The 25844-nt window shown below is 53.6% G+C and overlaps 1 protein-coding gene across 1 annotated transcript; it reads right to left on the bottom strand.

The window, feature by feature from the left end:
* Positions 1 to 362: 362 nt before the first annotated feature.
* On the bottom strand, positions 363 to 25628 carry TOP3A (DNA topoisomerase III alpha). Its single transcript, XM_082860075.1, has 19 exons — positions 25393 to 25628; positions 18243 to 18302; positions 17287 to 17360; positions 16282 to 16357; positions 15437 to 15545; positions 14173 to 14316; positions 13890 to 14060; positions 13571 to 13671; positions 11891 to 11965; positions 10604 to 10686; positions 9460 to 9667; positions 8111 to 8296; positions 7858 to 7987; positions 5400 to 5513; positions 5139 to 5304; positions 4332 to 4475; positions 3573 to 3695; positions 2030 to 2718; positions 363 to 1005 (listed from the first exon to the last, which is right to left on the bottom strand). Exons 1-19 carry the CDS (start codon positions 25570 to 25572, stop codon positions 827 to 829), a joined length of 3012 nt encoding a protein of 1003 aa, XP_082716201.1. The 5' UTR covers positions 25573 to 25628; the 3' UTR covers positions 363 to 826.
* Positions 25629 to 25844: the final 216 nt, after the last annotated feature.

Below are 25844 nucleotides of genomic sequence, written 5' to 3'. Positions count from 1 at the left end.
GGAGTCCCAAGACCTGAGGACAGTTCATTTCTCCACTAGCAGGGTGACTCCGGCAGCCTGTCCTCCAGCTCGCTGTCTAAACCACGGAGCGAAGCCGACCTGCTTCTGCTCGGCTCCCAAGGCTCTCGGGAGGCGGGCGAGGCGCACAGAGACCTCTGCGGGGTGTGGAGACGGGAAGCGTCGGAATCTTGCACCGGCGGCTCTTCTCTGCCCCAGAGGACAGCGGTGCGGCCGGGGGAGGCCACTGGGGCCAGAGGATGGCAAGAGGACCCAGGCACTGCCCGGGGTCCTGCAAGTGCCCGTCACTCCTGCCAACTCTCACCAGACGCTACACCATCACCCGCCAGGGTCAAGGGGTAGAATCCTTTATTGAGGCACATGAGCTGTGGGGCGTCCTGGCCACAGCAGCTTTGAGATAAAGAGGGATAACCCTTCTGTAGACACAACTTCTGAACAGGGGATCCCTGCCGTCCTACCCGTTCTCAGGACGTCTGTGGAGGGAGGCCCCTCAAGGGCCGGGCTGATTCCCGCCAGGGCGCCGACAGCACGGCCCCTGTGGATCGCAGGGGGCAGCCTCCATGGCTTCTCAGCTGTGGCCATGGCCGTTCCTGAGCCCCAGACACAGGGCCGCTGTCCACCAGGCGTGGCCTTCTTGAGAGAGCGGTCTGGACCCGGACTCCTTAGAACACAGGTCACACTCCAAGAGCAGCCACTTTCCTCAAAGCCGCCCTGGCAGCGCAGGGCCACCTGGCCCTGGAGAAACGGCTCGTTTCCCGAGACAAAAGCAGCAGGTGGAGGCAGTGGCCCCCTTGGCCCTACCCTGCCCTCATCTGTTCTGAGGACAGAAGGGACGGGTGTGTCCAGGCTGGTGGCAAAGGCTGCACTTCCGGGGTTTCTTGGCCGCGGACCCGGCGTCCGAGGAACCAGCCTGGGCCCTTTTGCTTCTGGCCTCAGGCTCCCGGCTTCCTCCTCTGGCTCCTGCCCAGGGGGGGCCTCCAAAGGTCCCTGCGGGGAGAGCGAGGGGAGAAATGAGTGTGGATGGCAGAGCCCCAGCCCTGGTAGGGGGCCCGTGTCACCTACACGCAGAAGCAGGGACCAAGCAAGCAGCCCCCTGAGCGCGTGCAGAGCCCGAGCTCTGGGCCCTTCCAGTCCTCCAAGAGCCTCACAGTACTGGCCGCCCCATCACCCAGGACAAATGACCAGGCGGCCCAGAGACCAGACACCACCTCCGCCCACCGGGAGCCCTTGTGCGTCTGCCATGTGCGCCGAAGGACAACATCCCGCACGGCACTAGCGTCTCCAGCCTCCGCCTGCCCCAAGCCTCTGGGTTCTCCCTGTGTGTGCAGACCTGCCGCACGTGTGCTAGAGTCACAGTTTCAGGCTAACACAGACCCTAGAAAGGTGGGCAGGTGCCCATCTTACGGAGGAAACAGGCTGAGAAGCCGCACCAAGTGGTTCAAGGTCACACAGGTGGGCCCCAAGAGAAAGCTCCCGCCAGGCTCCCTCAGACGCGTGGCCAGGCTTCCGCGTGTCCTGGAGGGGCCAGGTGCCTTCAGGTGCGTCATTCACCTTGACCCAGCGTCCGGCAGCGGTCCTCCCCACACCCATCCGTGGGGCGCCAACCCAAGCTGTGTAACCCAGGGCAGGAACCAGGTATCAGGGCCAGGGCCTCCGTCTTACAGGATGAGGCTCCTATACAGAGCCCTCCAGGTTTACAAAGGCAGGAGGAGCGCAGGGCTACAGGAGCAGGCGGACCCAGGAGCCAGGCCTGGGCCGCGTCGCTGTGTGACCCCGACAGGTCCCGCCACCCGTCTGGGCCTCGCCCTCCTCTCCTGTGAGTCACAATCACAACCGCCACCCGATGAAGGTGAGAGAAGACACACAGATACAACGGCGTGGCGCCCGGCACACAGCAAGCTGCCCGTGACCTTGCAGGAGGCGTGACTGAGCGGGGAGGGGGAGCAAGGCAACCCGTGCCCCCACCCCACCAGCCCTGCCCTCCTCGGGCAGGCCCCGTGTGCCCCCTCACCTGGGGCCACGTTCTCGTCCACCCACTGGAAGAAGCCGCACTGCTGCTCCCGGGGCTTGGCGCACGTGTGGAACTGGCGCCCCTTGTTGGGCCCGTCCTTCTGCACAGTGCGCTTGACAGCGGGCTGGCTGCACAGGCAGCACGCGCCGCCGCCACCATCGCCGGGGCTTCCGGGCCCGCCCAGGGGCTTTCCTGAGCCCGGCGGGCGTCCCAGTGAGCCGCCTGGGGGTCTGGGCACCTCGGAGGGAGGCCCCCCTGCTTCTGGGTGGCCGCTGTCGGCCCAGAGGAAGAAGCTGCAGCCACCGCCGCTGCACTTGTAGAACTGGCGGCCCTGGTTGGGCCCCTCCTTCCGGACGGTGAGCAGCAGGGCCTCCCGGCCACAGTTGCAGGTCACCGAGTTGCCTTCGCCCTCGGCGGCGGGCAGGGGCACAGTCCTGGCCAGAGCCTTCGAGGGCCTGGTGGCAGGAGGCTGGGGGTGGCCGTGCTGGCTGCTGCCCATTCTGTCCAGGGGCTGGCTGGCCTGCAGGTGGCCGGAGGGCTGGCTGACCGGCTGGCCAGCTCGGGCGGGCCCCCGTGAAAACCTGAGGTCCAAGATCTCCCTCAGGGTCTCGTCACATCCACCAACGCAGCCGACAAATTCCAGTGGCATGGTTGGGGGAAGGCTGCCTCGCTTAAACTTGAACTTCAACCTAGTGAGGCCAGAAGATGAGAAAACACGTTAACTACCGGGTGCGAGTCTTCTTGGTCCACACAGGGCTGTGCCCACCCCACCTAGGAAAGCCACAGAAGACGCAGCCAGCCTGGCCCCTGCGGTCGCACAGGAGCGCAGAGCAGGAGGGAGATGAGCTCTAAGGCCCATCACCCGCCAGAACCCAGGAGCCTCTGGAAGGTGCACCTCCCTGTGCCCCAGTTCAGCGTGGTCCAGGGCCTCTCAACGTGACGGCACACTACTTGGTAGCGGCACTAGGACGCACGCGGGCTTTGCTCTCATTCTCCTGTGTGCATGCATTAGGGTTTTCCAGAAGCTCCGAAACGCACAGTAAACTCAGCAGACTGACTGCAGATGGAGAGCTGAGAATCCTACCGTCTCCTGTTAAGCCAGACCGTTAAATTGGCAAAAATGGAAAACAATGCAATCTTCCTCTCGTTTTTTTTCTGAAAATAAGTACATTTTATCCTAAAAACATGTTCACTTGTGTTAGTATGCATTTGTTACAAACACGTTAATAAACATTTTAAACGATGCCTCCACTTCAGCTGAAAACGTGGCAGAATCTTTATAAACATTAACTCACAACGGAAGCTCTCTGGGTTCCTCCGTGATTTCTGAGAGGTGAAGGGGTCCCATGACCAAAGGTCTGGGGACCAGCCCTAGGCGCGGGCTTGGGGCTTTCTGGAGGAGACCACCTTCCTCAGCCTCCGCGTCAGCCCACGGTGGGAGAGGCGGGGAAAGGTTGGGCTCCTCCAGGAGGTGCCAAGGAATGAGGGCCCCCAGGGATGCCACCCTGTGCCCATCCTGCAGGTGCCTCGGCCCCCAGCTCACCTGTAAACGGGGTGTGGCTGACACACTGGACACACGCTCCCGTCCCTGCTGGCCTCCAGCACACTGTCCGGGAACCACACGGCCGAGCGACATTCCGGGAACCCCGTGCAGCTGAGGTAGAACCTGGGGAGTGAGGGCCGGGGTCACGCAAGAGCTGCCAGAGACAGCTCCAGCTGATGACATGGGACACTCATGGTTCTGGAAGACACGGTGGTCACTGACACTGAGTGACAGGAAAACCAGCCTGCATTTACGTCCCTGAAATCCCCACAGTCACACTGCTGACACCTCTTCCTGCTTAAAAACAACCAAGCCGCTGCCAGCGCCCAGACCACGGCAGGGCCCCGCTGGCCCCTGGGTGCTCCCTGAGCCCGCCTAGGCCTCCGGCAGCCTGGACACCTGCCCAGGCTGCACGTGCTGCAGAGAATCCGATCCTCCCCCTCCCTGCAGCTTTGTGAGGAGGAAAACGGGCTTAGTGGGTCAGCGACCAGTGGGGTCTGCATCGCCGTCCACACACAGGGCGAGTGCCATCCATCCCCAGGGGATGAGCCCCGCCCTCACCAGCCCCCCACCTGCCCATTCCCACAGGGCCTCACACCCCCAGGGCCACCATTCCAGCCCCAACGCCCAGTCCAGGGGCTGGTGAAGCAGGCCTGCATCTAAATAGCAACGTGGGAACAAAAGGATGGGCCCTGCACAGCCTCCGGTGCTGGGCTGCAGGGGTGGGGCGGGGCGGGGAAGGCACAGCTGGGCACTGACCCGCCGTTCTTCCTGGTCTTGAGGACCATGTCCTTGCCGCACTGTGGGCACTTCCTGACGGGCTCTGGCACAGCTGGGAAGATGGCTTCTTGCTGGGCCAGCTCCACCCCTGTCCCAAAGTACTGCGACAAGGCCTCGTCCAACCTGAAGAACCAGCAGAGCATTTACCGCGTGAGCACGCACGACCCGGGGAGCCGGCCAGTCAGCCGGAGGCCTGAGGTGGAGCACTGGGAACAGGGCGCCGTGCTAGCCAAGCGGCCGGCTCCTCCAACCCGCGGCTCCCAGGAGGGATCCAGCCGCAGGCAGGCGCTTCTGCCTCGCCACTAGCCCCACAGCAAGCAAACAAGACGGCCCGGCCGCGCACACACCCGAGTGTGGGTCTGGAATCAAGTTTAAACTAGTGCATGCATTTCTTTTCAAAATTGGTACGAGGTTAGGAAACGTGTTACTTCTAACAGAATACACACATGCTACTTATTACAGCCACCTCCCAGTGCCCTAGAGAACAGCGGGGTGCACACCAGCACCCGGTGAACCCACCCATGAGGCTGTGCTGCCTGCTAACTCAGGACAGGATGGAAAGGGCGTTTCCAAAGCCAACAGCCCAGAGAAACTGGACCAGGTCTTTCTGGTTACGGTCTCCAGACTGGCAAGGCTCTGCAGCAAGAACCAGCCAAACCCGGGAGGAAAGCCTGGAGGGGCCGTGGCCACCGGCGAGGGTGAGCTGCCTGGCGGGAACAGCGGCATCTGGGGCATGCCGTCACCGGGGCTGAGCGGGCTTGCACGGGAGGGCAGGCCCGTACTCACCTCTGGGCTTTGGCCATGGCTTCGATGAAGACCTGCTTGTACTTCTGCACCTGCTGCTGCAGGACCACGAGCTTGTCCTTCTTCCCCTCGCAGATGAGCTTCAGGTCAGCCTCCAGCTCGGCCCGCAGGTCAGGCTTGGACATCTCGTAGCCCATGGAGTCATAGCCTGTGAACAAGGGCAGCATCGTGTGGCTCGGACACACCTGCGGGGCTTCAGTGACACCCTGCCCTCTGCCCAAGCTCGAGCCCCCGGCTCCTCACCTTCCACAAGCCCCATGCCCAGGTGCCCGGGGAGAAAGCGCTTGTCTGGCGTGAGCCCGACGTACATTCGGGCCTTGATGGTCTCGATGTGCTCCGCGTGCGTCGCGTCGGTACCTGCAGGCCACCCTTGTCACTCAGACTAACCCACGCCCCAACCCCGCGCAGCCCCCCTCCTCTGCCTGGACTTCCTGTTGCAGGTGACACACCTCCACTCAGAGCCGGCCACGTGGAAACCACAACAGCAGCCTCCTCTCCCCCACGTCCACACACTCCAGCTGTCAAGCCCAGCTTGGAAATCCCTTCTGTAAGCCCCCCTGCCCCCTGCCACGTGTCAGGGCCCACATCACTCGTCCACATCATTACAACGTCCCTGGTCTCCTGGCTGCTGGTCTCTTCCTTCACCCAGCCCACTCTTTATGCCACAACCAAGGGGATCTTCTGAAATGTAGCTCTGCCACCAACGAAATGCAAATCAAAACCACAAAGAAATACCACTTCACTCTTACTGGGACAGGTACAACCCAAAAGACAGAGAGCGGCAAATGTTGGTGAAACCCCTGACTCTTGCATGGATTGTAAGATGGTGCAGCCGCCGTGGAAAACAGTCTGGAGGCTCCTCATAGTGTTAAACAGAGTCACCATGTGACCCCTCAATTCTGCAACAGGGATGTCCCAAGAGAACTGAAATCATGTCCACACAAGAACCTCTACACAAATATTCATAGCAGCACTATGCACAGTGACAAAAAACTAGAAACAACCCAAATGTCCACAAGTTGATGAATGGACAAACGAAATGTGGTCCATCCACACGACGGAAGAGGTTTGGTGGTGAAAAGGAGTGAAGCACTGAGACACGCTACCTGGACGAGCCCGCAGAGCAGGCAACGTGGGACGCCAGGTGCAGAAGGCCACACACTATGTCGTTCATTGATAAGAAATGTCTAGGACAGGCACATCCACTGAGGCAGAAAGGTGAGGGCTGGGGGGCTGCAGGGGAGGGGGACAGCTAACGGCATGGGGCTTCTGAGGTGATGAAAATGCTCTGAAATGGACTGTGGCCATGGCTGCACAATTCCATGAATCTACTGAACACTGGACTGTACCTCTGAGCTCAGTAGAGTGGACGGTGTGTGAATTATGTCTCAATAAAGCTGTTACCACTGTTTCAATGTAGGTCTGTGAGCTCCTTTCTTAGAAATCTCAGGCGGCTCTCTGCTGACCTCGGGCACATCCGGGCCCCTGGGCCCGGTGTCCAGGCCCCGCAGAGTCGGGCTCACATCATCCTTCCGGCCTTGCCTTCCAGGACCTCCCCCCGCAGCATGTGCCTGCCGGTCCCCGCGTCCTTCCTCAGGCCCTGCCTTCATTCAGCGCGAGTCCTCACCACGAGGTTCTGAGGTCCCTGCAGAACCTCTCCCGATGCATCTAATGTTTTGGTTGGGTTTGTTTCTCCTGCTGGATGAGCCCTTGAAGGGAAGGACCAGGCCTCATTACGGTGCCCCAGGGTCTAGACCAAGGTCAGCTCTTGTGGACCAAAGTTTTTATAAACAAATGATGGTGGGTGAACTACCTCTACTTGTACCTAAACCCACAGGCTTTCTGGGTAGCACAGTGATGGCCAGTGGGCTCCAGGCACGGGCACAAAACTCACTCTGCAGTGAGGCGGCTGTGCCTGGGGGCCGCCCCTCCACATGCGCCCCCTGCCCTGTGGTGCTGGCCCTTCTGGACTCAGCTGCCAGAGGGAATCCTTGAGACTGCAGAGCAGTGGTGAAAACTGAGGGGGGAAGCAGATCAGTCACAAGGGACCCACCTGCAAAACTTGGGCCACGGGACTTATTGGGAAAAACAGTTCTGGCCCAGTTTTTGTTTTTAATCCAACTTCTGATTCTTAAACAATTACGGGAAATGCTTTAACAGAAGCTAAGCAAACGGCCACCCATGGCAAAGGGCGGGTGGCAGACTCAGACTCTGAAGGGCCCAGCACGTGCCAAGCAGGTGAGCGAAGCCAAGCGTGAGCGACAGAAAACGGCCACCACTCAAGGCTGCCAGACCTCCCGATGCTTCAAAAGAGTGTTTGCGCGAATCCTGGCAGTTTAAATGTTAGCACCTTGTTAAGAATACAACAAAAACAACAAATTCCTGTGTGGGCCAAAAATACCAGTCAGTGTGCCCCAGGTGAGACTCCCGAGTAATGGGAAACACTATGTCCCTATGTGGGTGGTGCAGGGCAGTGGTTAAGGGCACCGACTGCAGAGCTGTCTGGACCCAGGTGTTCACAGCTCACACACTTTGTGACCTGAGGCAAGTTCTTAACTGCTCTTAAGCTTCCCTTTAGCTACAAAGTGGGGAGGAGAACACAGCCCCCTCGTTAGACCTGTCGTGAAGATCAGAGGAGAACTGGGCCCCACACCCATGAGAGGGCAAGAGCCGCTGGTTACCATGATGGCAAGCTACTTACCGATGCCGTGCTTCTCCATGAGGGCAATAAGGTCGGCCTCAGTGAGCAGCTGGGGTGGACTGGTCTCCCCGTCCACCATCTCCACGGTGCTGGGCTGAAAGCAGGAGCCTCGACTGTAGACAGGGAGGGTCTACATAGGGCAGCAGATGTGGTGGTCAGACCCCTGCCCGGCGCCCAGGCACAGACCACGCTCTGTTCTGTCACGTGGTGCGGGGGCCGGGAGCACGACGGTCCCCCCTCCCCGCTGTGTCACCTTTTCACTCCAGCGATCGTAGGGGTACACGTCCAGATAGTTTCGGGCCAGGATTACGAGGCCGTGGGCCACGAAGCGCTCCTGTGCGATGTCAATCTCCACGGTGGTCTCCTGGCCCTGGGCATCCTGGGAGCAGCAGGCCAGGAAGTGGCGGACGATGAGCTCGTACAGTCGCTGCTCGTCCCCCTGTGGGGAGAAGAGGAGCCCTAGTCCCTCTAGACGCTGCCGGCAGTTCAGTCTGGCTGGTGCTAGCTTCCAGCCCAAAGCTCCACACACCAGAGCGCAGCTCCTGCAGCCCCATGCCCAAGTGCAGTGTAGGCAGATCCCTCGCTGCTTGTGGGTTTAGGCCAATAAACTTCACAAGTGGAGTCCCCTGGCCATCAAGACTGGAAAGCAACTCCTCTGATGTAAACCCAGTCTGAGCAGAAACCAAAGCGAAAGCACCCAGTTTCCAAGAGGCCCAGTGTGTGTAGGACACACAGACTAAAGATGCACCGGCAGCCTCAGGCCTATCACAGGGCTCGTGGTCATCCTCCACCCTTTCGGGAACAAGGACGTAGTGAAGCCCCTCTATCAGAAGTCTGTAAGACGTTCATACTGATACTCATGATATAAATAAATATAAATACTCATGATATAAAACAGAAAACATTAGTTTACAAAGCTGTTTAAGGTTATAATTTCGTTGTAAGAATTATACACACACAGAGGATAAAAACGTGGTTCTCAGGAAATGGTGAGATTACAGGCAATTTTTTACTTCCTTATAATCTTTTTTATTTTGTGAATTCTCTAAAATAAACATGTACGGCTTTCAGAATCAGAAAGAACGTGTGTTATTAAAGGCAGAACAAAACAATAAGCCTGCAGCCGCCAAGCAGGCCTCAGCAGCCGTGGCCCCTGGAGCGTGTGCCTGGCTGAGAGCACGGCCGGCCCGTGTTACAGGCTCCAGGCGCTGGGGAAGAAAGCCCCCAGCCCGGAGTGCGGCCGGAGGGTGGCGGTGAAGTTTCGGGAAGGTGACGGAAACCGGCCCAGTCTTGGGAGGAGAAGGGTGGGGGCCGAGCACGGGCTCAGGGAAGGGGCCACCTGGTTTGTGGTGAGGGTCAGGGCAGCAGCAGAGGGAGGGGACGGAGTGCAGGGGAGGGCTAGATGGAGCAGAGCCCCCACGGGGGTCTCTCGGGAAGCCAGGCAGACTGTGGGAGGAGGACGTTGACACGACCTCTTTTCTGAGATGGAAATTTCGAACCCACTTAGCTCCGGAAGACAGAGCCCGCAGAGTAGATTCAAACCCCAGCCCTGACCCCTGACCTCCCTGCGGGTTCTGCGGCAGCACAGCCAGGGAAACCAACCTGCAGGCTGTCCGTGTACTTGGTGGGGTGGATGGGAGGGTGAGCTTGGTCAGACTTGTTCCCGTTGCGTGGAGTGGGGCCGCCCCGCTCTAGAATGCTCTGGGCGAAGGGCCCCCAGCGTGGGTCGCGGGTCTGTTCCTCTACCAGCGCGGTCAGGTCTAAGTCTTTGGGGAAAATGTTTGTTTCAGTTCGGGGATAGCTGATATACCTAAACAAAGACAAACAAACACAACAAGATATTGCTGAATTGGTCTATAAACGACTAAATCAGCTTGAGAACACTGGTGACACCTGCAACAGCCCGTCTGATCCAGGCAACTATGTTACCCACACTGGGGAAAGCCCTGAGACGTGACCCCCGCAGTGGGTGAGGAGCAACAGGCGTCCTGCTGCGTCACTCCCGGAGGTCGGGGACAGATGCAAGGGCACACCTGCTCCAGCCCAGCCCTCCTGCCCCCGGGGCACTTGGGGCACTTCCCCACCTCCCCAGCATGGGTGGACAGAATGACCCCAGGACAAGCCCTGCGGTCCTGACCCGGGCGGCCCATGCTCCGTGGATCGTCTTAAAGAAGAGAAAGAACGATGCTGCCCCTGAACTACAAGGTGGACCCTGTGTGTAATTTTAAACATTCCATTAGCCACTTAAACGTTACTGGGACAATTTACATCCTTTTCTCACATGAGCCTTCAAAACGCATTATGTTTACACTCTCAGCACGTCCCAGTTTGGACAACCCAAATTTCACGTGCTCGACAGCCACTTACGGCGAGTGGCTGCCACATGGCCCAGTGTGGCCACACTGTCCCTGGATGGCACTGGGTGCTCACGACCCCCAAGGCAGGATGGTTTACAGCAGGCACATGAGTCCTAAAGGTGCCACCCGCCCCTGCCAGGGCCCCGGCGCCCCGCCTGCTGAGAGGTCGAGAGTGGGATTTGAGTTTACTCTGTGGAGTGTTATTTTAGGATTTGAGTGACTTTGAAATGCCTTTTCCATCAGAAAAGAGAAGTCAATGTCAAAATTCCTCTACTTGAGAGCCGGGTGGTATCTAGACAGTCTGGTTTCCTCATAAGCTCTATTTCTAAACTATTTCACCCTGATAAAGGTGCATCAAAGTCTCTTCCCAGATGTGGGCGAATATTTACCCTTGAGTGTAGAGCTTTTCAGCAATCCTCATGGTTTCTTTGGCATTTATCCTCAACTTTCGAGAAGCCAGCTTCTCAAGCTCCTGTAAGATGTGTGGACAGGCACAGTGCGTGAGTCGCAGGCCCCCAAACGCCCACACGCCTCCTCTTCAGAACTTCCTGGCGTCCCTCCAGCTGCGCTCACATGTCTGCGTGAAAGGCTGTGCTGCGGAAAGGTTTCTGGGACTGCTGGGCAGCGCCAGGCCCCAGCCCAGGGGTTCCCAGACTCCAATGTGCAGAAGCCAGAATCACCTGGGATGCGAGCAGGCTCCTGGGCCTGAGCACTAGGGATTCTGAGAGAGGAGGGCCAGCACAGAGGCTGAGAATCTGCGCTTTTAACAAGCGTCTGAAGTATCGATTCTAATGCCAGCAGTCTTGAGACCCGCACTTTGGGGACACCATCTGAACCCCGGGGACATCCCCTGGGTGATGAACGCCATTCTTCCAAGCCTCGTGGGGGACCACCAGATGTCCCTTCCCCTTGGCGACCCTCCGACAATGCTGCTGGCTACACGTGAAAGCGTATTAACCAGTGAGGGATGAAACACTCATGCCTACAGTACACAATCAATCCGTAACCCCCTCCCATCGTCCCTCACCACGCGCGTGCACACGCGCACACACGCCCACCCTGCGATAAAGGGTGCACTGCCCACCAGTCCCTGCACGTTCTGCATGTTCAACCTTCAGAGGCAACCCTGACAGTAATTACACCCTGAACTTTCCTACAGGGTGGTGACTGGGAAGGGACACCCTAATGTGGTTTATTCAGACTTGTGTCCCGTTGGGTGGTTCTTCTTGGGATCTAAAAGATCTCAGAAGCCCTGTTCTAGGGTAGGCTAATAAAGTAGATATTTAAAATGATGTTTACATACATTATGCAAAAACGTTAAAGAAAATGCTTGGGTGGAAAACACTTACTATTCCAGTAATGCTGTAAAAAATAACGACACCGAAAATAAAGGAAGACACCAAAATACATCAGCAATTACCTAAAGACGGAGAGGTGATGGGTGATTTCTACTCCTTGTTTCCAAAACCCCACATAGAGCAGTTATATCGCGTTTATTAGCTGATGTAAGAGGTCAGGCAGGCCTGCGCTCTGGAGCTTCTACTTCTAAGAGCGTTCCTGTGCGGCACTGGGAAGAGGTGCTTCCGGCCACTGGGCCCCACCCTCCGCAGCAGAAGCCCCACCCCAGCCGCAGAAGTCGGAGCTCCTCAGGGCTGGCACAGACCCCGAGAACATACCACAGTGTCCAAAGCTTGAGGCCTCCACTTGCTTTTTGCCTTGGACCTGACCTCCACCACGGTCGCCGTGGGATCCTAGAAAGCCAGGAAAAGCAGAGGCCACTTAAACCTGCTGGAGCATCCTCCCAGCTTTCCTTGGCCGCCCCCGGCACTGCCCACAGCGGCCCTGCTCCCCACCTCAAGACGTGAGCTTGCAGCCCACAGTGTGCTGGACACCAGCGCCTGCTTCTCACTCAAAGTAAGGCTCTGAGGGGCAAGTTCACAAGCCCCAAGGCGTCCACTCCAGAGCCTCGGCATCTCCTTAGTTTCCAGTCTACGCATGCACAGTGCTACTGTTTTGGTTTTTTTTTTAAATTCACGACAATACAGAGCTGGAAATAGGAGAAGTTACATAATACAAACTGGAGCACTCTAATCTTAAGACCAACCTCACATTTTTAAGGGAATGCAAAAGGATAAAGAACTCAGCTTAAGTGATTTGTTCATGAGGATATTTACAAATCAAAACCCAAATTTCTCTCTGCAAATAGACTGCGGCCCAGGTGCTCTTGGACAAGGAGCTCCAAGCACCCCACCTGCCATGTTTCCCTGCACCACATCCTGGTAAAGCAGAAAACGGGCAAGTCTTTTTATTCAACAGACAAATGTGCAGACTGTGTAACCTTGAGGGCCAAAGGGGAGAGCAGTGGACAGGTGGGGCGACCCGAGAGGCAGCGTGGTCTGCAGGAGCTGTCCGAGCTCGGGCCCCACTAGCTCGAGTGTGTCTGCACAGCTACTCAACTTTCTCCAGCTTCCCCGCCTGTGGCATGGGTTGGCATTACCACCCCCAGAGGCACCACCAGGACCGAACAAATAACACATAACATACAGCGCGTCTGGCCTGTAGCAGGTGCGCAAGTTATTACTCCCCGATACCAAGTCAGTACTAAACCTGCCGGGGGCCAGAGCCAAGAGGCATCCCTGACTCACTAAACCTAGAGGCCTCTGAGTTTTATTCAGGTACCACCGCGTGCAGCCCCTGGCTTAAAACAGGCCATCGTGTGCTGAGCGACGGGAAGCAGCACCACAGAGCGGACGTCTGAGGGTGGACCAGACGCTGACTGGCCTGCGGCCTGAGCAGGTCTCGATCCTCCCACAGCCATCGCTGCTGACCACTCCCACCGTCACTCGGCGGTCACAATGGGATGCCTTTCTCGAGTCCCAGCCCTAGAGCAGTCCCTCCCCGCCCCGGCCCTTCTCCGTTCCTTTACCCTACTTTCCTGTCCTGTCGTTATCGCTGTATGACATTCACTCATCTGTGCCTTTCATGTCTCTGGATTTCATCATCTGACCAGTGGAAGGCGCTGGGCCAGACGCCATCTAGCTCCACCCAGCTCTAGGATTCGGGTTTGGACTGGCCCAGCTGGTCCTTATCAGTCTCTGGTGTCAGTGTACTGCTTCACGAGGGATTTTTAACTATGTGTTTCTTAGCATTCCTGGTTTCACCTGAAAGTTCTACAGGTCTTTCCTTCCACATTTCTAGTGCTGTTTTCATGGGGTTCTAGTGTTACTGGCACCCAGAAAGTGATGTCCTGGATGCAGAATAAAGCTACAGTCTGGTGGGAAATGGGGCAGAGAGGGAGGGGCCTGGGAAATCACAGGATGGGTTTCCGAGATCATCACCTTCAGAGCCCTTCTCACCTCCATGCACAGCTGATAGAGGACGAGACAAGCCGTGTGGTTGAAAAGCCGATGCCTTTTCCAGCTGAACTCCACTGCGCCATCCCTGTGGTCGTGAGTCACTGTGGGGGGCACACAGGAAGGCCGTGACCCGGAGAAGACAAGGTCCATCACGGTGAAAGCCAAGAGCCATGAGACAGAGGAGACCACCTCGGACACTTGAGGTGGGTCCTGAACACAGTGCCGAGGGGGTCAAGGGCAGCGAGATGCAAACCACAGCCTGAATTAGCACCCAGGACTCCCCACGTGCCCTCAGCTTCTGCACCCCGAGCGGCCTCACCTCTGATTCTGTGGAAGGTTTCTGGCACAAACGCCTGAATGGCTTTGAACCTCTCCACCACGAACCCCAGGGTGGGGAACTGGCAGCTGCCATAACTGATCAGCTGCTCCGCCAACACCTCAGGGAAGATCTTCTGCAGCCGCAGGGTCTGGAACCTGGTGAAGGCAGCCCCTGAGGAGAGAGGACGGAGGGAAGGAAGGAGAGGCCGTGCACTGCAAGGTCACAGCCAGCTGCCACCGTCTGAGCCCGAGCCCTGCCCCCTGCCCACCACCCCACCCCTCACCGATCCGCAGGTCCAGCTCCTGCCTCACGTCCACGGCGTCGCTCACTCTGCGGTCGGGCTCCATCAGGTTTTCACAGGCCGCCTGGACAGCGCGGGCGGTGATCTCGGAGAAACGGGCTCGCAGCACCTGCAGGCTGGGCTTCACTGCGGAACAGACAAGGGCACCGGGGCAGGTCCCCCGTGAACGGAGGGTAAGCCAGTTCATGAAGCTGCGAGGCAGCCAGTTTGACTGGTTCAGTTAAATCAGAGACATGCTGTCTAAGAGGGAAGCCTCACTGTAACCAGGCTGAGAGGTGTCAGAAACAGGAGCGAGTGCATCTCAGCCATTAGCTAAACCCTCTCCGTGAGCCTTTCTAGGTGTCAATCTCGTGCTCTCCTGGGCCTTTAGGGAAAAGGGAGATGTTAATTAAAAGGTCCTGGGGGAAGTTCATGTCCTGTTATGGATATAACACAGGACATGCACCCTGTCCCTGAGAGTGAATACTGAATATGTTTAATCCTAGGAATCGGTATAGTTTGAAACACAAGAGCATTTAGGGAGGAGAGCAGCCCCCCACTCTCTGAAGCCCGAGAATGGCCTGCTTGTCACTTCCTCTAAGTTACCTGAAATCATTAACCTCACTTCAACAGTTATTAATGTTCAGGCATTGTACAAGAAATATAGACAATTAAAAAACAAAACCAGAAAGAACATTCTAGAACTATTCTTTGTACTTTACATACAGTGTATACATTCTTTGTGAATATTTAAGTTTTTAATTAATTAATTAATTAATTTTGGCCGTGTTGGGTCTTCATTGCTGCGCACGGGCTTTCTCTAGTTCTGGCGAGCAGGGGCTACTCCTCGTTGTGATGCAGCTTCTCGTTACGGTGGCTTCTCTTGTTGTGGAGCACGGGCTCTAGGGCACGTGTGTTTCAGTAGTTGCGGCACACGGGCTCAGTAGTTGTGGCTCGCGGGCTCTAGAGCACAGGCTCAGTAGTTGTGGTGCACGGGCTTACCTGCTCCGCGGCATGTGGGATCTTCCAGGACCAGGGCTCGAACCTGTCTCCCCTGCATTGGCAGGCGGATCCTTAACTACTGTGCCACCAGGGAAGCCCGTGAATATTTAATTTTTAAAAGCAGAATATCAAGTCCCTGCTCTCAAGGATCTGGCAATCAACTGGAACCAAACACACAACAAGCCCTGGGCTACAGCCGGTGAGCTGGGCAGAGGGACTCAGGACAGGGTGCCACCCCTGCCGTGGCTCCAGAGCAGACACTCACCAGCCTTGCACACGTGGATGATCTCAAACCCGATGTTTTCACCTTCTCTGTCGCAGTCGGTCCAGATCACCAGCACCTGGCACTGCCGAGCCTCTCGCTCCAGAGTTTTCTGAAGCGCCCAGTGGGGAAAGAGTGGTGAGAGCGTGATCTGCAGAGCATCGCACGACAGCTCCGCACTGGATCTGCCCCAGCATTAATGAGGTTCTTGGAGAACGCCAGCTTGGTGAGGAGACACGGAGAAAACTGTCCCCGCCGTGCGTGGTAAGGCTGGCAAGGCCACTAGTACTGCCCCCCACCTTAGACCCACCCACCCACCCATGAGCTTCTAGAAGACAGGGGTTTATTACAACGATACCATCTTGACGAGCCCTGAAGCTCGGCTCTAACACACCAACAGCTCTAGGGGTTCTGATCATGTCCTCAATTAAAAAAAAAAAAAATCACCCCCTAATCGAGCTTCATCCCAAAAAGCGCTCCTAGTCAGCAGTGAACCAAGGACAGGCGCCCTAACTGCCCGAGACACCGCAGCTCAGCGCCAGATGGCCTCTTGCAGATCGCAGTCTCTTCCCTCCGACAGGGGGCGGGAGGGGAGCTGACACTGATGACGCAACCACACTCACTCCCAGGGTTTAGTCAAGCAGCCGCTCTTCGTGAAAAGGCTCACTCAGTCCCTCAGCCGCTTAGCTGAAATGGCCTCATTTGTAAACGGGCGGGAATAATTTTTTTAAATCGTGGTACTTAGTTTAGTGGAAAACCTATCCTTCAATTTTAGTGCAGTCAAAATACAGAAACCACTTGGTTTCATTAGGTGGTGGTTGTTCAATATGTCTTCCAAAAGATCCTACCTTGATGTCTAAAAAATTCTCTGGGCAGTACTTTTCAATTTCTGCTTCAAAGAGGACAAGAGGATTGCAGCTCTGCCTGGAAAAGAAACGAAAACACACAAAATCCTAGCTCAGCACACAATGGGAGAAGGTTGCCCCAGTGCCCTCATGGGTGCATCCCCACCAGACAGAGTCCCCTGTGGAACGCCAGAGGATTACAGGCAAGGCGTTACCCTCTGGGCAACGCACTCCCCATGATGATTAACAGGAGCTAAGAAGAAATTCTGGAACTTTCGTACGCATCTGCGATAGGGTGACTGCAATCCAATGCCTGCATGCAAAGGGTCTGGGCAGGGAGTTCCCTGGCGGTCCTGTGGTTAGGACTCGGTGCTTCCACTGCGGCGCCTGGATTCAATCCTTGGCTGGTCGGGGAACTAAGACCCCCCAAGCCGTGCAGCACGGCCAAAAAAAAAAAGGTCTGAGTGTTTTGGGGGAACGCACCTGAAAGTGGCTGTTTATTCTAAGCATATGGTAAAAAGTCACAGCGAACCAGTTAATCCTAGGTCACTGCTACGGTATCTATGGTTTGTGTTCCCTGCAAATTCACATGCTGGAATCCCGACACCAATGTGACGGTGTCAGAAGGTGGGGCCTTTGGCCGGTGATCAGGTCGTGAGTGTGGGGCTTCATGAAGGGGACTCGCGGTCTTATAAAAGACCCCGGCCGGCTCCCTAGACCCTCCACTATGTGAGGACACAGTGAGAGGTCAGCAGGCCATAGCCTGGAAAAGGCCCTCGAGGGACCATGCAGGCACTCCGACCTCCTACCTCCATAACTGGAAGAAACACATTTCTGTCCTTCATAAGCCACCCAGTGTGTGTATTTTGTTACAGCAGCCCAGTGGATTCAGTCATCTTACTGCTGTAAGTAACAAAGTAACACCGACATGCCTCACACTGCCTGTGATATTTCACAACTTACTGTCATAATCAGAACGCTCCCCCCCGCCCCCGGAATCGTACTGACCACTTGCGAAACTGCATCTGGAAATCATGAGCCAGCAAGTGTCCCGAGACTGAAGTCATTATCATGGTGACGTTCTGAATGATAACAAAATTCAAGTTAGTCTTTTAGCAATTAGATTTTCCCAAATCATTCAAATAGAAGAGGGGACCTTCTGTCAAAGGGAAAAGAAAATAGTCATCAGGGGGTGGGGGGAAGGGAGGATGAACAGGCAGAGCACAGAGGATTTTTAGGGCAGTGAAAATGCTCTGTATGATATTATAATAATAGGTATACGTCATCCAAACACAGAATGCACACGATCAGAGTGAACCCCAATGTCAAATATGGGCTCTGGGTGACAGTGGTGTCGTGTAGGTCCATCAGTTGTAATGAATGTGCCGTCTGGTGGGGGCTGATGATGACATGCAGCTGTGCATGCGTCGGGGCAGGGAGTATGTGGGAAATCTCTGTATTTCCTTCCTCTCAATTCTGCTGTGAAGCTACAACTGCTCTAAAAAGAAGTCTATTAAAACACACACACCCCAAAACCAGGTGACTGGGAAGAAACAAACAAACATACCTCTTCAAAGCCAAAACTATAGCGATACAATCATCATTCTAATTCTGGTACCGTGATGCCTTTTAAATTTAAACTATTGTATATTAGCTTCTTTTTTGTTATAAAGAGTTAAGATTAGGACCATATTTTATAAAAAAGAGGCTTCCAACGATCACCTGTCACCAGTGATCTTTAGGTCATAACAATAGTTTTTCTTAAAAGACAGTGACATATTCTACAAAGGCCAGGCTAATTCTCCTTGATTAAATAATTCTAAAATACAAGCAATTCAGAGAGGGCTTGTCGTAAACAGCTGCTCTTTTTAGCCAAAACTAAAAACCCAAAGAATGTACACCAGAATGGCGCATGGATCTGAAAGCATCCTTCAACCACAGGATAGAAGTATTACAGCACCTACCTGGCCATGCAGACGATAATCAAATTCATAGATCTTGTTGAATCTGGAAAGTCCTTCTCTCTACAAAACAAAAAGAAAATCTATAAATTACAAAAAAGACAAATGATTCCTCACATAAAGATCAAGCAAATCCCTGATAAGTGGGAATATTAAAAATGCAACAGTACCTCCTATAGATTAAAACAAGGTGAAATCACTAAGACCATTTGTGAAGGGGCCCCTCCGAACTCAGTTACAAGCATGTACTTGCTCAAGTCCACAGATCTTTCATGCTGCAAGGTGACCTGAGATCAGCTGACACCACGTAACATCTTTCTAGAGCTGAGAATGGACTTGTCCAGGATCACATGACTATTACTCCAGAGAGAGGATTAGGACACGTGTCTCTTGACGGTTTTGTCCGTTCTCCACACACACCTCTCTACTTCCTGGCCATACAATTGCGCCAATAAACTGGTGTCCACAGGCAAGTTTTCACCTTCTGAACCTCAATTTATTCTGAGTAAAGTTACCTGTGAGGTCCCTCTGGCTCTGAAATCCAGTAATGCTATGAGCCGCAGTCAGGCCTGGGAACCAGCCCACACAGCTCCTCCTCAGCTGCACTTATGTGTGAACGAAACCCTCTCAGAGAAGATCCCACCTTCTACAAAGGTGTTAAAAGTAGCTATGCATGTGCATTTCACACCAACGCTGCACAGAAGACAAGACACAGGCAAAGTGGGACTGGGGGAACCTCCAAGCGCCAAAAAGGATCGTGTCGAGAACATCCTCACACAATTTTTCTGTGTCGAACACTGAATGAGGCTCTTTTTGAGGCACAATGGCAAATTTAAAGACGGAATTTATTTTAAGAGTTCACTCGTCTAGTGTTGCCAAGAAAGGAAACTCCCCTCTACAAACTCCAGTTGCTAGTTAAGCCCTTTTAGTACCAGAGAAAAGAAATCGTTGCATCACTGGGGTTTCTACCTCTTTTTAAGAAAGCACTAAAGCTTCCCAGACAAGCTCTTACATGGACCCTGATATGTAACAAGGTCCAAGCATTCTGGCTGCAACAAGGCTGAGCTCTGCTAACAGCCTATCCCCAGTCCGGCCCCAGGTGGCTCCTGAGGTGCACGTCCGTGGTCTCCTGGGTCTCCCGGGAACAGTCTGGAAACCACTGTTCTAATCCTCTCCTAGTGGATGACCTGTCCAACAGCATGTGTGCGACCCGGGGCCAGGGCTCTCCCAGGCAGCCTCCTCCACCAATGGATGGTCCTGAGGAAGTAAAATGTTTTTCCTGGCATTTCCAACTTGCCTCCCCGCAGTTCCCAGCTGAGGACAGTACTCAATTACGTAAGATTCCACCACTTGGGTGAGGTGCTCAGGGGAATGGGTTGCTCCCAAATTACAGCAGAGTTTTGGAGCCTAGCGAAAGAAGAAAACCTAGTAGACAGACCAAGAATGTGGCTTCTGTGATCTCTTTGCAGCGCCATCCACGCCATTAAAACTAAAGAAAAAAAAACAAACTCCCCCAAACCCCAGAGCAGTCCCATCTTCTCTAAGTGCTCTGTAGGGACTGATCACATTGCTGCCACTGAATCTACTGGATTCTTTTTTAAGATTTCTCCTCCTGAATATAAAGCCCTCAAAGATCTATAAGTTACTAACAGTGGTCACTGTGGACAGTGGGGCTGGTTTACTTGATACACATTTGTATTCTCTCAACTATCTGAAGTAGTTACTAGCGTTTGAGCACTACTTTTAAAGAAAAAAGAGAGAGATTCTATCTTGCGTCAATATTTTGGTGAATTTCTCTCAAATGTATACATATTTGTGTATATGTTTGAAAGTCTTTTCCATAACAGGTGTCTAACTATCTATCATAAGAAAGTACAATTTATTTTGCTACCCGCTGCCATGACCAGTCCTCATTACTTCCATTCTTTGCTATTACAAAGCTGCAACGACTATCATCTGATTCTGAGCTCTGCGTGCAGATGTCTTAGCTCCTCCACAGAATTTAAGTCCCTTAAAGGCAGGGATTGCTTCATTCGAGGCAAGCCCTGTGTGAGGGATAAATAAATGAACAGACCCGTCACTGTCTTAGGGAGCGACACGCCATGGGAGAGAGGGATGAGCAGCAAGAGAACTCGACCCGTGATGATGGCCAGCATCAAGAGTGATGAGAAGGGCTTCCCTGGTGGCGCAGTGGTTGAGAGGTTGCCTGCCGATGCAGGGGACGCGGGTTCGTGCCCCGGTCCGGGAAGATCCCACATGCCGCGGAGCGGCTGGGCCCGTGAGCCATGGCCGCTGAGCCTGCGTGTCCGGAGCCTCTGCTCCGCAAAGGGAGAGGCCACAACAGTGAGAGGCCCGCGTACCGCAAAAAAAAAAAAAAAAAAAAAAAAGAGTGATGCGAACGCATCCGGAAACAGAGAAGGAAATGGATGGCGAGGACGCTGAGGAAAGAGTTCACAAAATAGGTTCATTTAAGTTGTCCTTTATTTTTTATTTTAAAAGGTGAAGAGTTCATCAGGAGAAAAGAGGGAAAATGTCATTTCAGGAAGAAGGACCAAAACGTGTGAAAGCACGGTGAACTTTTACCTTTTACATCCTGACTGCTTTCATCATTCCCTTCCTCTCCGTTCCCTCTGCTCCCACCCAGTGCTCCTGGGTCCCTAGGGTTCAGGCCTCTTGCCCCCCACATGGAGAACCCCAACAGCTGCCTCCCAGACTCTAGCCTTCCTTTCTTCAAGTTCTCTGTGGCCACAATGACTTTATAAAACACAAGTATGATCCACTTAAAACCTACACTGCTCATCTCAACTGATGCAGAAAAAGCATTTGATAAAAATTCAACAGCCTTGGGCTTCCCTGGTGGTGCAGTTGTTGAGAGTCCGCCTGCCGATGCAGGGGACATGGGTTCGTGCCCCGGTCCGGGAAGATCGCACATACCGTGGAGTGGCTGGGCCCGTGAGCCATGGCCGCTGAGCCTGCACATCCGGAGCCTGTGCTCCGGAACGGGAGAGGCCACAACAGTGAGAGGCCCGCCTACCGCAAAAAAAAAAAAAAAAAAAAAAAAAAAATTCAACAGCCTTCACCATAAAGTGAAGTGTGGCATTTACAAAAAACCCACAGCTAACATCACACTCAATGTTGAAAGACTGAAAGCTTTTCCACTAAAATCAGGAACAAAACAGAATGTCTATTTTCGCCATTGCTATCCAAGATTACTACAAGTTTTAACCAGAGCAATTGGGCAAGAAAAAGAAAGAAAAGACATTCAAGTCAGAAAGGAGGAAGTAAAACTGTCTATTCACAGTCAACATGATCTTACAGATAAAATCCTAAAGAAGCCACAATGAAACTATTAGTGCTAATAAACAAAGTCAGCAAAGTCGCAGGATCCAAGATCAACACACAAAACCCAACAGTAACGAACAACCTGAACAGCAAATTAAACAATTCCATTTATAACAGCATCCAAGAGCACAATGAAAACTGTAACACACTGTTGAAGGAAATTAAAGAAGACATACTCAGCCATAGAAAGAATGAAATCATGCCATCTGTAGCTACACGGATGGACCTAGAGGTTATCATACTAAGCGAAGTAAGTCAGAAAGAGAAAGAGAAATACCATATGATGTCATTTATATGTGGAACCCAAAACATGACACAAATGAACTTATCTATGAAACAGAAACAGACTCACAGACACAGAGAACAGATTTGTGGTTGCCAAGAGGAAGGGCGGTGGGGGAGGGATGGACTGGGAGTTTGGGATTAGCAGATGCAAGCTAGTATATATAGGATGGATAAACAACAAGGTCCTACCGTATAGCACAGGGAACTATATTCAACACCCTGTGATAAACCATAACAGAAAAGAATATGAAAGAGAATGTACATACATCTATAACTGGGTCACTCTGCTGTACAATATAGATTAACACACATTGTAAATCAACTATACGTCAATAAAATACATTGAAAAATTAAAGACATAAATAAATGGAAAGACAATCTGTGTTCACATATTGGAAGACTTAATATTAAGACAGCAAATTCATATGGAATTGCAAGGGGCCCCAAGTAGCCAAAAAATTTTGAAAGAGAACAAAGTAGGAGGACTGCCACTGCTCAATTTCACAACTTACTACCAAGCTACAGGAAATCTAAACAGTGTAGTACTGGCATAAGCAAAGACATACAGAAGAATGGGACAGAACTGACAGTACAGAAATAAACCCAAATATCTATGGTCAACTGTTTTTTGACAAGGATGCCAAGGCCATTCTATGGGAAACAAACAGTGCTGAGAAAAACTGGCTATTCATATGTAAAAGGATGAAGCTGGATTTTTACTTTATACCACATAGAAAAATTAACTCAAAATGGATCAATGACCCAAATATAACAGTTTAAACTCTTAGAAGAAAACACAGGGGCAAATCTTCATGACCTTCAGTTTGGCTTCTTAGATATGACAGTGAAAGTATAATCAACAAAACAAGGAAAAACAGATAAACTGGACTTCATTAACATTAAAAACTTAGGTGCATCTGAGAACACTATCAATAAAGTGAGAAGACAATCCACAGAATGAGAACATCTGCAAATCATATATCTAACAAGGACCTAGTATCCTGAATATATAAAGAACTCTCGGGCTTCCCTGGTGGCGCAGTGGTTGAGAGTCCGCCGGCCGATGCAGGGGACGCGGGTTTGTGCCCCGGTCCCAGAGGATCCCACATGCCGTGAAGTGGCTGCGCCCGTGGGCCATGGCCACTGGGCCTGCGCGTCTAGAGCCTGTGCTCCGCAACGGGAAAGGCCGCAGGGGTGAGGAGCCCGCGTACCACAAAAAAAAAAAAGAACTCTCATAGCTCAACTACAAAAAGACAATTCAAAAATGGGCAAAAGACATGAATACACATTTCTCCAAAGAAGGAGACACAATGGCCAACAAGCACATGAAAAGAGGCTCAGCATCATCGGTCATTTGGGAAACGCAAACTGAAACCACAACAAGATATTTCACACCCACCAGGACGGTGATAATTAAAAAAAGAAAAGAAAAAGAACAAGTGTTGACAGAATGTGGAGAAACTGGAACACTGATGGTAAGAATGTAAAATGTTTCAGCCACTGTGGAAAACAGTTTGGCATTTCCTCAAAAAGTTAAACACAGAGTTAACTTATGACCCAGCAATTCCACTCCTAGGCATTTACACCAAAGAACTAAAAACAGGTATTCAAGTAAAAACTTGTCCATGAACGTCTATAGTACCTCTGTTCACAAGAGCCAAAAGGTGGAACCAGTCCAAATGCTCACCAACTGAAGAAAAGCTAAACCAAACGTGATCTATCTATACGATAGGATATTATTCAGCCGTAAAATGGAATGCAGTACTAACATACTACAACATGAACGGATCTCAAAAATGCTAAGTGAAAGAAGCCTGACACAAAAGGCCACGTATTGTATTAATCTTTTTGTGTGAAATATCCAGAACAGACACAAATCTTTGAGGACACAAAGCAGCTTAGTGACTGCCAGCGGCTTGGAGAAGTGGGGAGTGAGGAGTGACTACTTCATGGCTACGGGGTTTCCTCCTGGTGTGATAAAACCTGGAACTAAACAGAGGTGACGGATGCACAACATCGGGAAAGTACTAAACGCTGCCGAACTGTATACTTCAAAACAGTTGAGGGGCTTCCCTGGTGGCGCAGTGGTTGAGAATCTGCCTGATAATGCAGGGGACATGGGTTCGAGCCCTGGCCATGCTCCCACATGCCGTGGAGCAACTAGGCCCGTGAGCCACAACTACTGAGCCTGCACGTCTGGAGCCTGTGCTCTGCAACAAGAGAGGCCGCGCTAGTGAGAGGCCCGCACACTGCGATGAAGAGCAGCCCCCGCTTGCCACAAGTAGAGAAAGCCCTCGCACAGAAACAAAGACCCAACAAACACAGCAAAAATAAATTAATTAATAAACTCCTACCCCCAACATCTTCAAAAAAAAAGTTGACACTCACGTGTAAAACACATGGCTCTCTACTCCTCTCATAATGTGCCTTCAACTGCCATGCTTGCCGTGCCCAGTGGCTCCTTCCCCTACCATGCCAACTCCCAGCTTTTGAACTTGCCAAGCTGTTTCAAGCCACTGGGTTGTTCTTTGAACATGGCGTTTCCAGTGTCTGGTAAAACTTTCAAGACTGAGCTCAAATGTTCATCCAACAAATATGGATTGAGGGCCCCCTGTATTCCAGACACGTGTTAGGTACCAGGGATACAGCATCAACAGCACATTATCGAACTGTAACTGGGAGGTGCCTTCCAAGTAGAACAGGGTGAGCTTATCACACAGCACCCTGACCCAGCTGGGGGAGAGGGATGTGAGGAAAAGCTTCCCTGAAAAAGAGATACTCAAACAGAGCCCGAAGGATACACAAGTTAGCTCTGTGTAGACGGGCCCGTCTCAAGCAGCCTGGAGCCCTAGAAATGGGCACAGCCTGGGGCTGGTCACCAGGACACTCAGCTCCGGAAAGGAGGTGACGCTGTCAGCTAGCACCCGCACAACCTCGGCTCCTGTTCCCACCATCCACCGCGGGAAGCAGAGACCTGAGGACCCTGTGATGTGAAAGAAAAAGGAGCAGGGAACGTCCACCCATGCTCTGGGAAATCTCCAGAAAACCGTTTCAGGATCCACTTTTGTAATTGAGAGTGTCCTGACAGCTCTTGAGGCCTCGTTCACCTCCTTCCCAGACCCTTTCTCACCGTTCCTCTCCTTTGGGCCTTCCGTGTCCAGAACACACCTGATCCCCAACTCGCCTGACTCTCGGAATTCGTTAGTAGCGACGGAACAGGGGCTCGGGCGGGTCGCCCTGTCGGATGCACCTAGACTGTAGGGCCGGGCGTGCAGGGGGGTGACCCCGCAGGCTCGAAAGCAAGTCGGGGGAGTGTGGCCTGCGGTTCCGAGTCTCAGGCCCGCTTGGCATCCGCCGCCGTGCAAGGCGGACCCAAGGTCTCCAAGCAAACGAGAAACACGTTAACTCCGTTTCTAAACGCCCGTCGGTCGCAAGAGGCGCCAGGAGGCCCCGGCCCAACGGCTAGGACCCCCAGTGGGAGCAGCGGCCGCTCGTCCCCGTTCCGCCCGCCCAGCGGTCTCCTCACCCGCCGCATGCGGCCGCCGGACAACAGGTCCGCGATGCCCTTGGCCGCGTCGTTCTTCTCGGCCACGCAGAGGATCTTCCGCACGCCTCGCAGGGCCACCTCCATGTCGGCGACGGTCAGCGCCCGGCTCCCAGGCCGCGGCAGCCAGGTGAGCGCGCGGCGGACGACAGGGAAGATCATTCCCAGGACCCGCGAATCTGCGGTGCCAGCCCAGGCACCCGGAGCCTCCCGCTAACCCGCAGTCCCTTGCGCAGCCCGCTTCCGCCCGCCTTCCCGCCGCTTCCGTCGGCGTGAGGGGCACAGCCCCGCGAACTACAACTCCCACGCTGCACGGCGCGGCCACCTCACTCCCCTCCCTTCCCGCTCAGCCCTCGGGAGACGCCGCTCTCCGGATCGGAAGTTGACGCGAACGCTTCCGGGTCTCGCGGCACGATGTCTCGAGTCATGTGATA

This window comes from Leucopleurus acutus (genome assembly GCF_964270905.1).
Source record: "Leucopleurus acutus genome assembly, chromosome: 19".
Lineage (NCBI taxonomy): Eukaryota > Metazoa > Chordata > Mammalia > Artiodactyla > Delphinidae > Leucopleurus > Leucopleurus acutus.
Note: the sequence above shows the minus strand (reverse complement) of the source record. Positions and strands in the feature narration are given on the sequence as shown.

Bases quoted from the DNA above. Each gene is read 5' to 3' on its own strand.
- TOP3A (XM_082860075.1), bottom strand. From the start codon at position 25,572: ATGATCTTCCCTGTCGTCCGCCGCGCGCTCACCTGGCTGCCGCGGCCT. The intron at 10,687-11,890 runs GTATGTTCTCGG...CACATCTTACAG, and splicing joins CTCAAGCTTTGGACACTGTG to GAGCTTGAGAAGCTGGCTTC. The intron at 9,668-10,603 runs GTAAATATTCGC...GTCTTTGTTTAG, and splicing joins GAAAAGCTCTACACTCAAGG to GTATATCAGCTATCCCCGAA.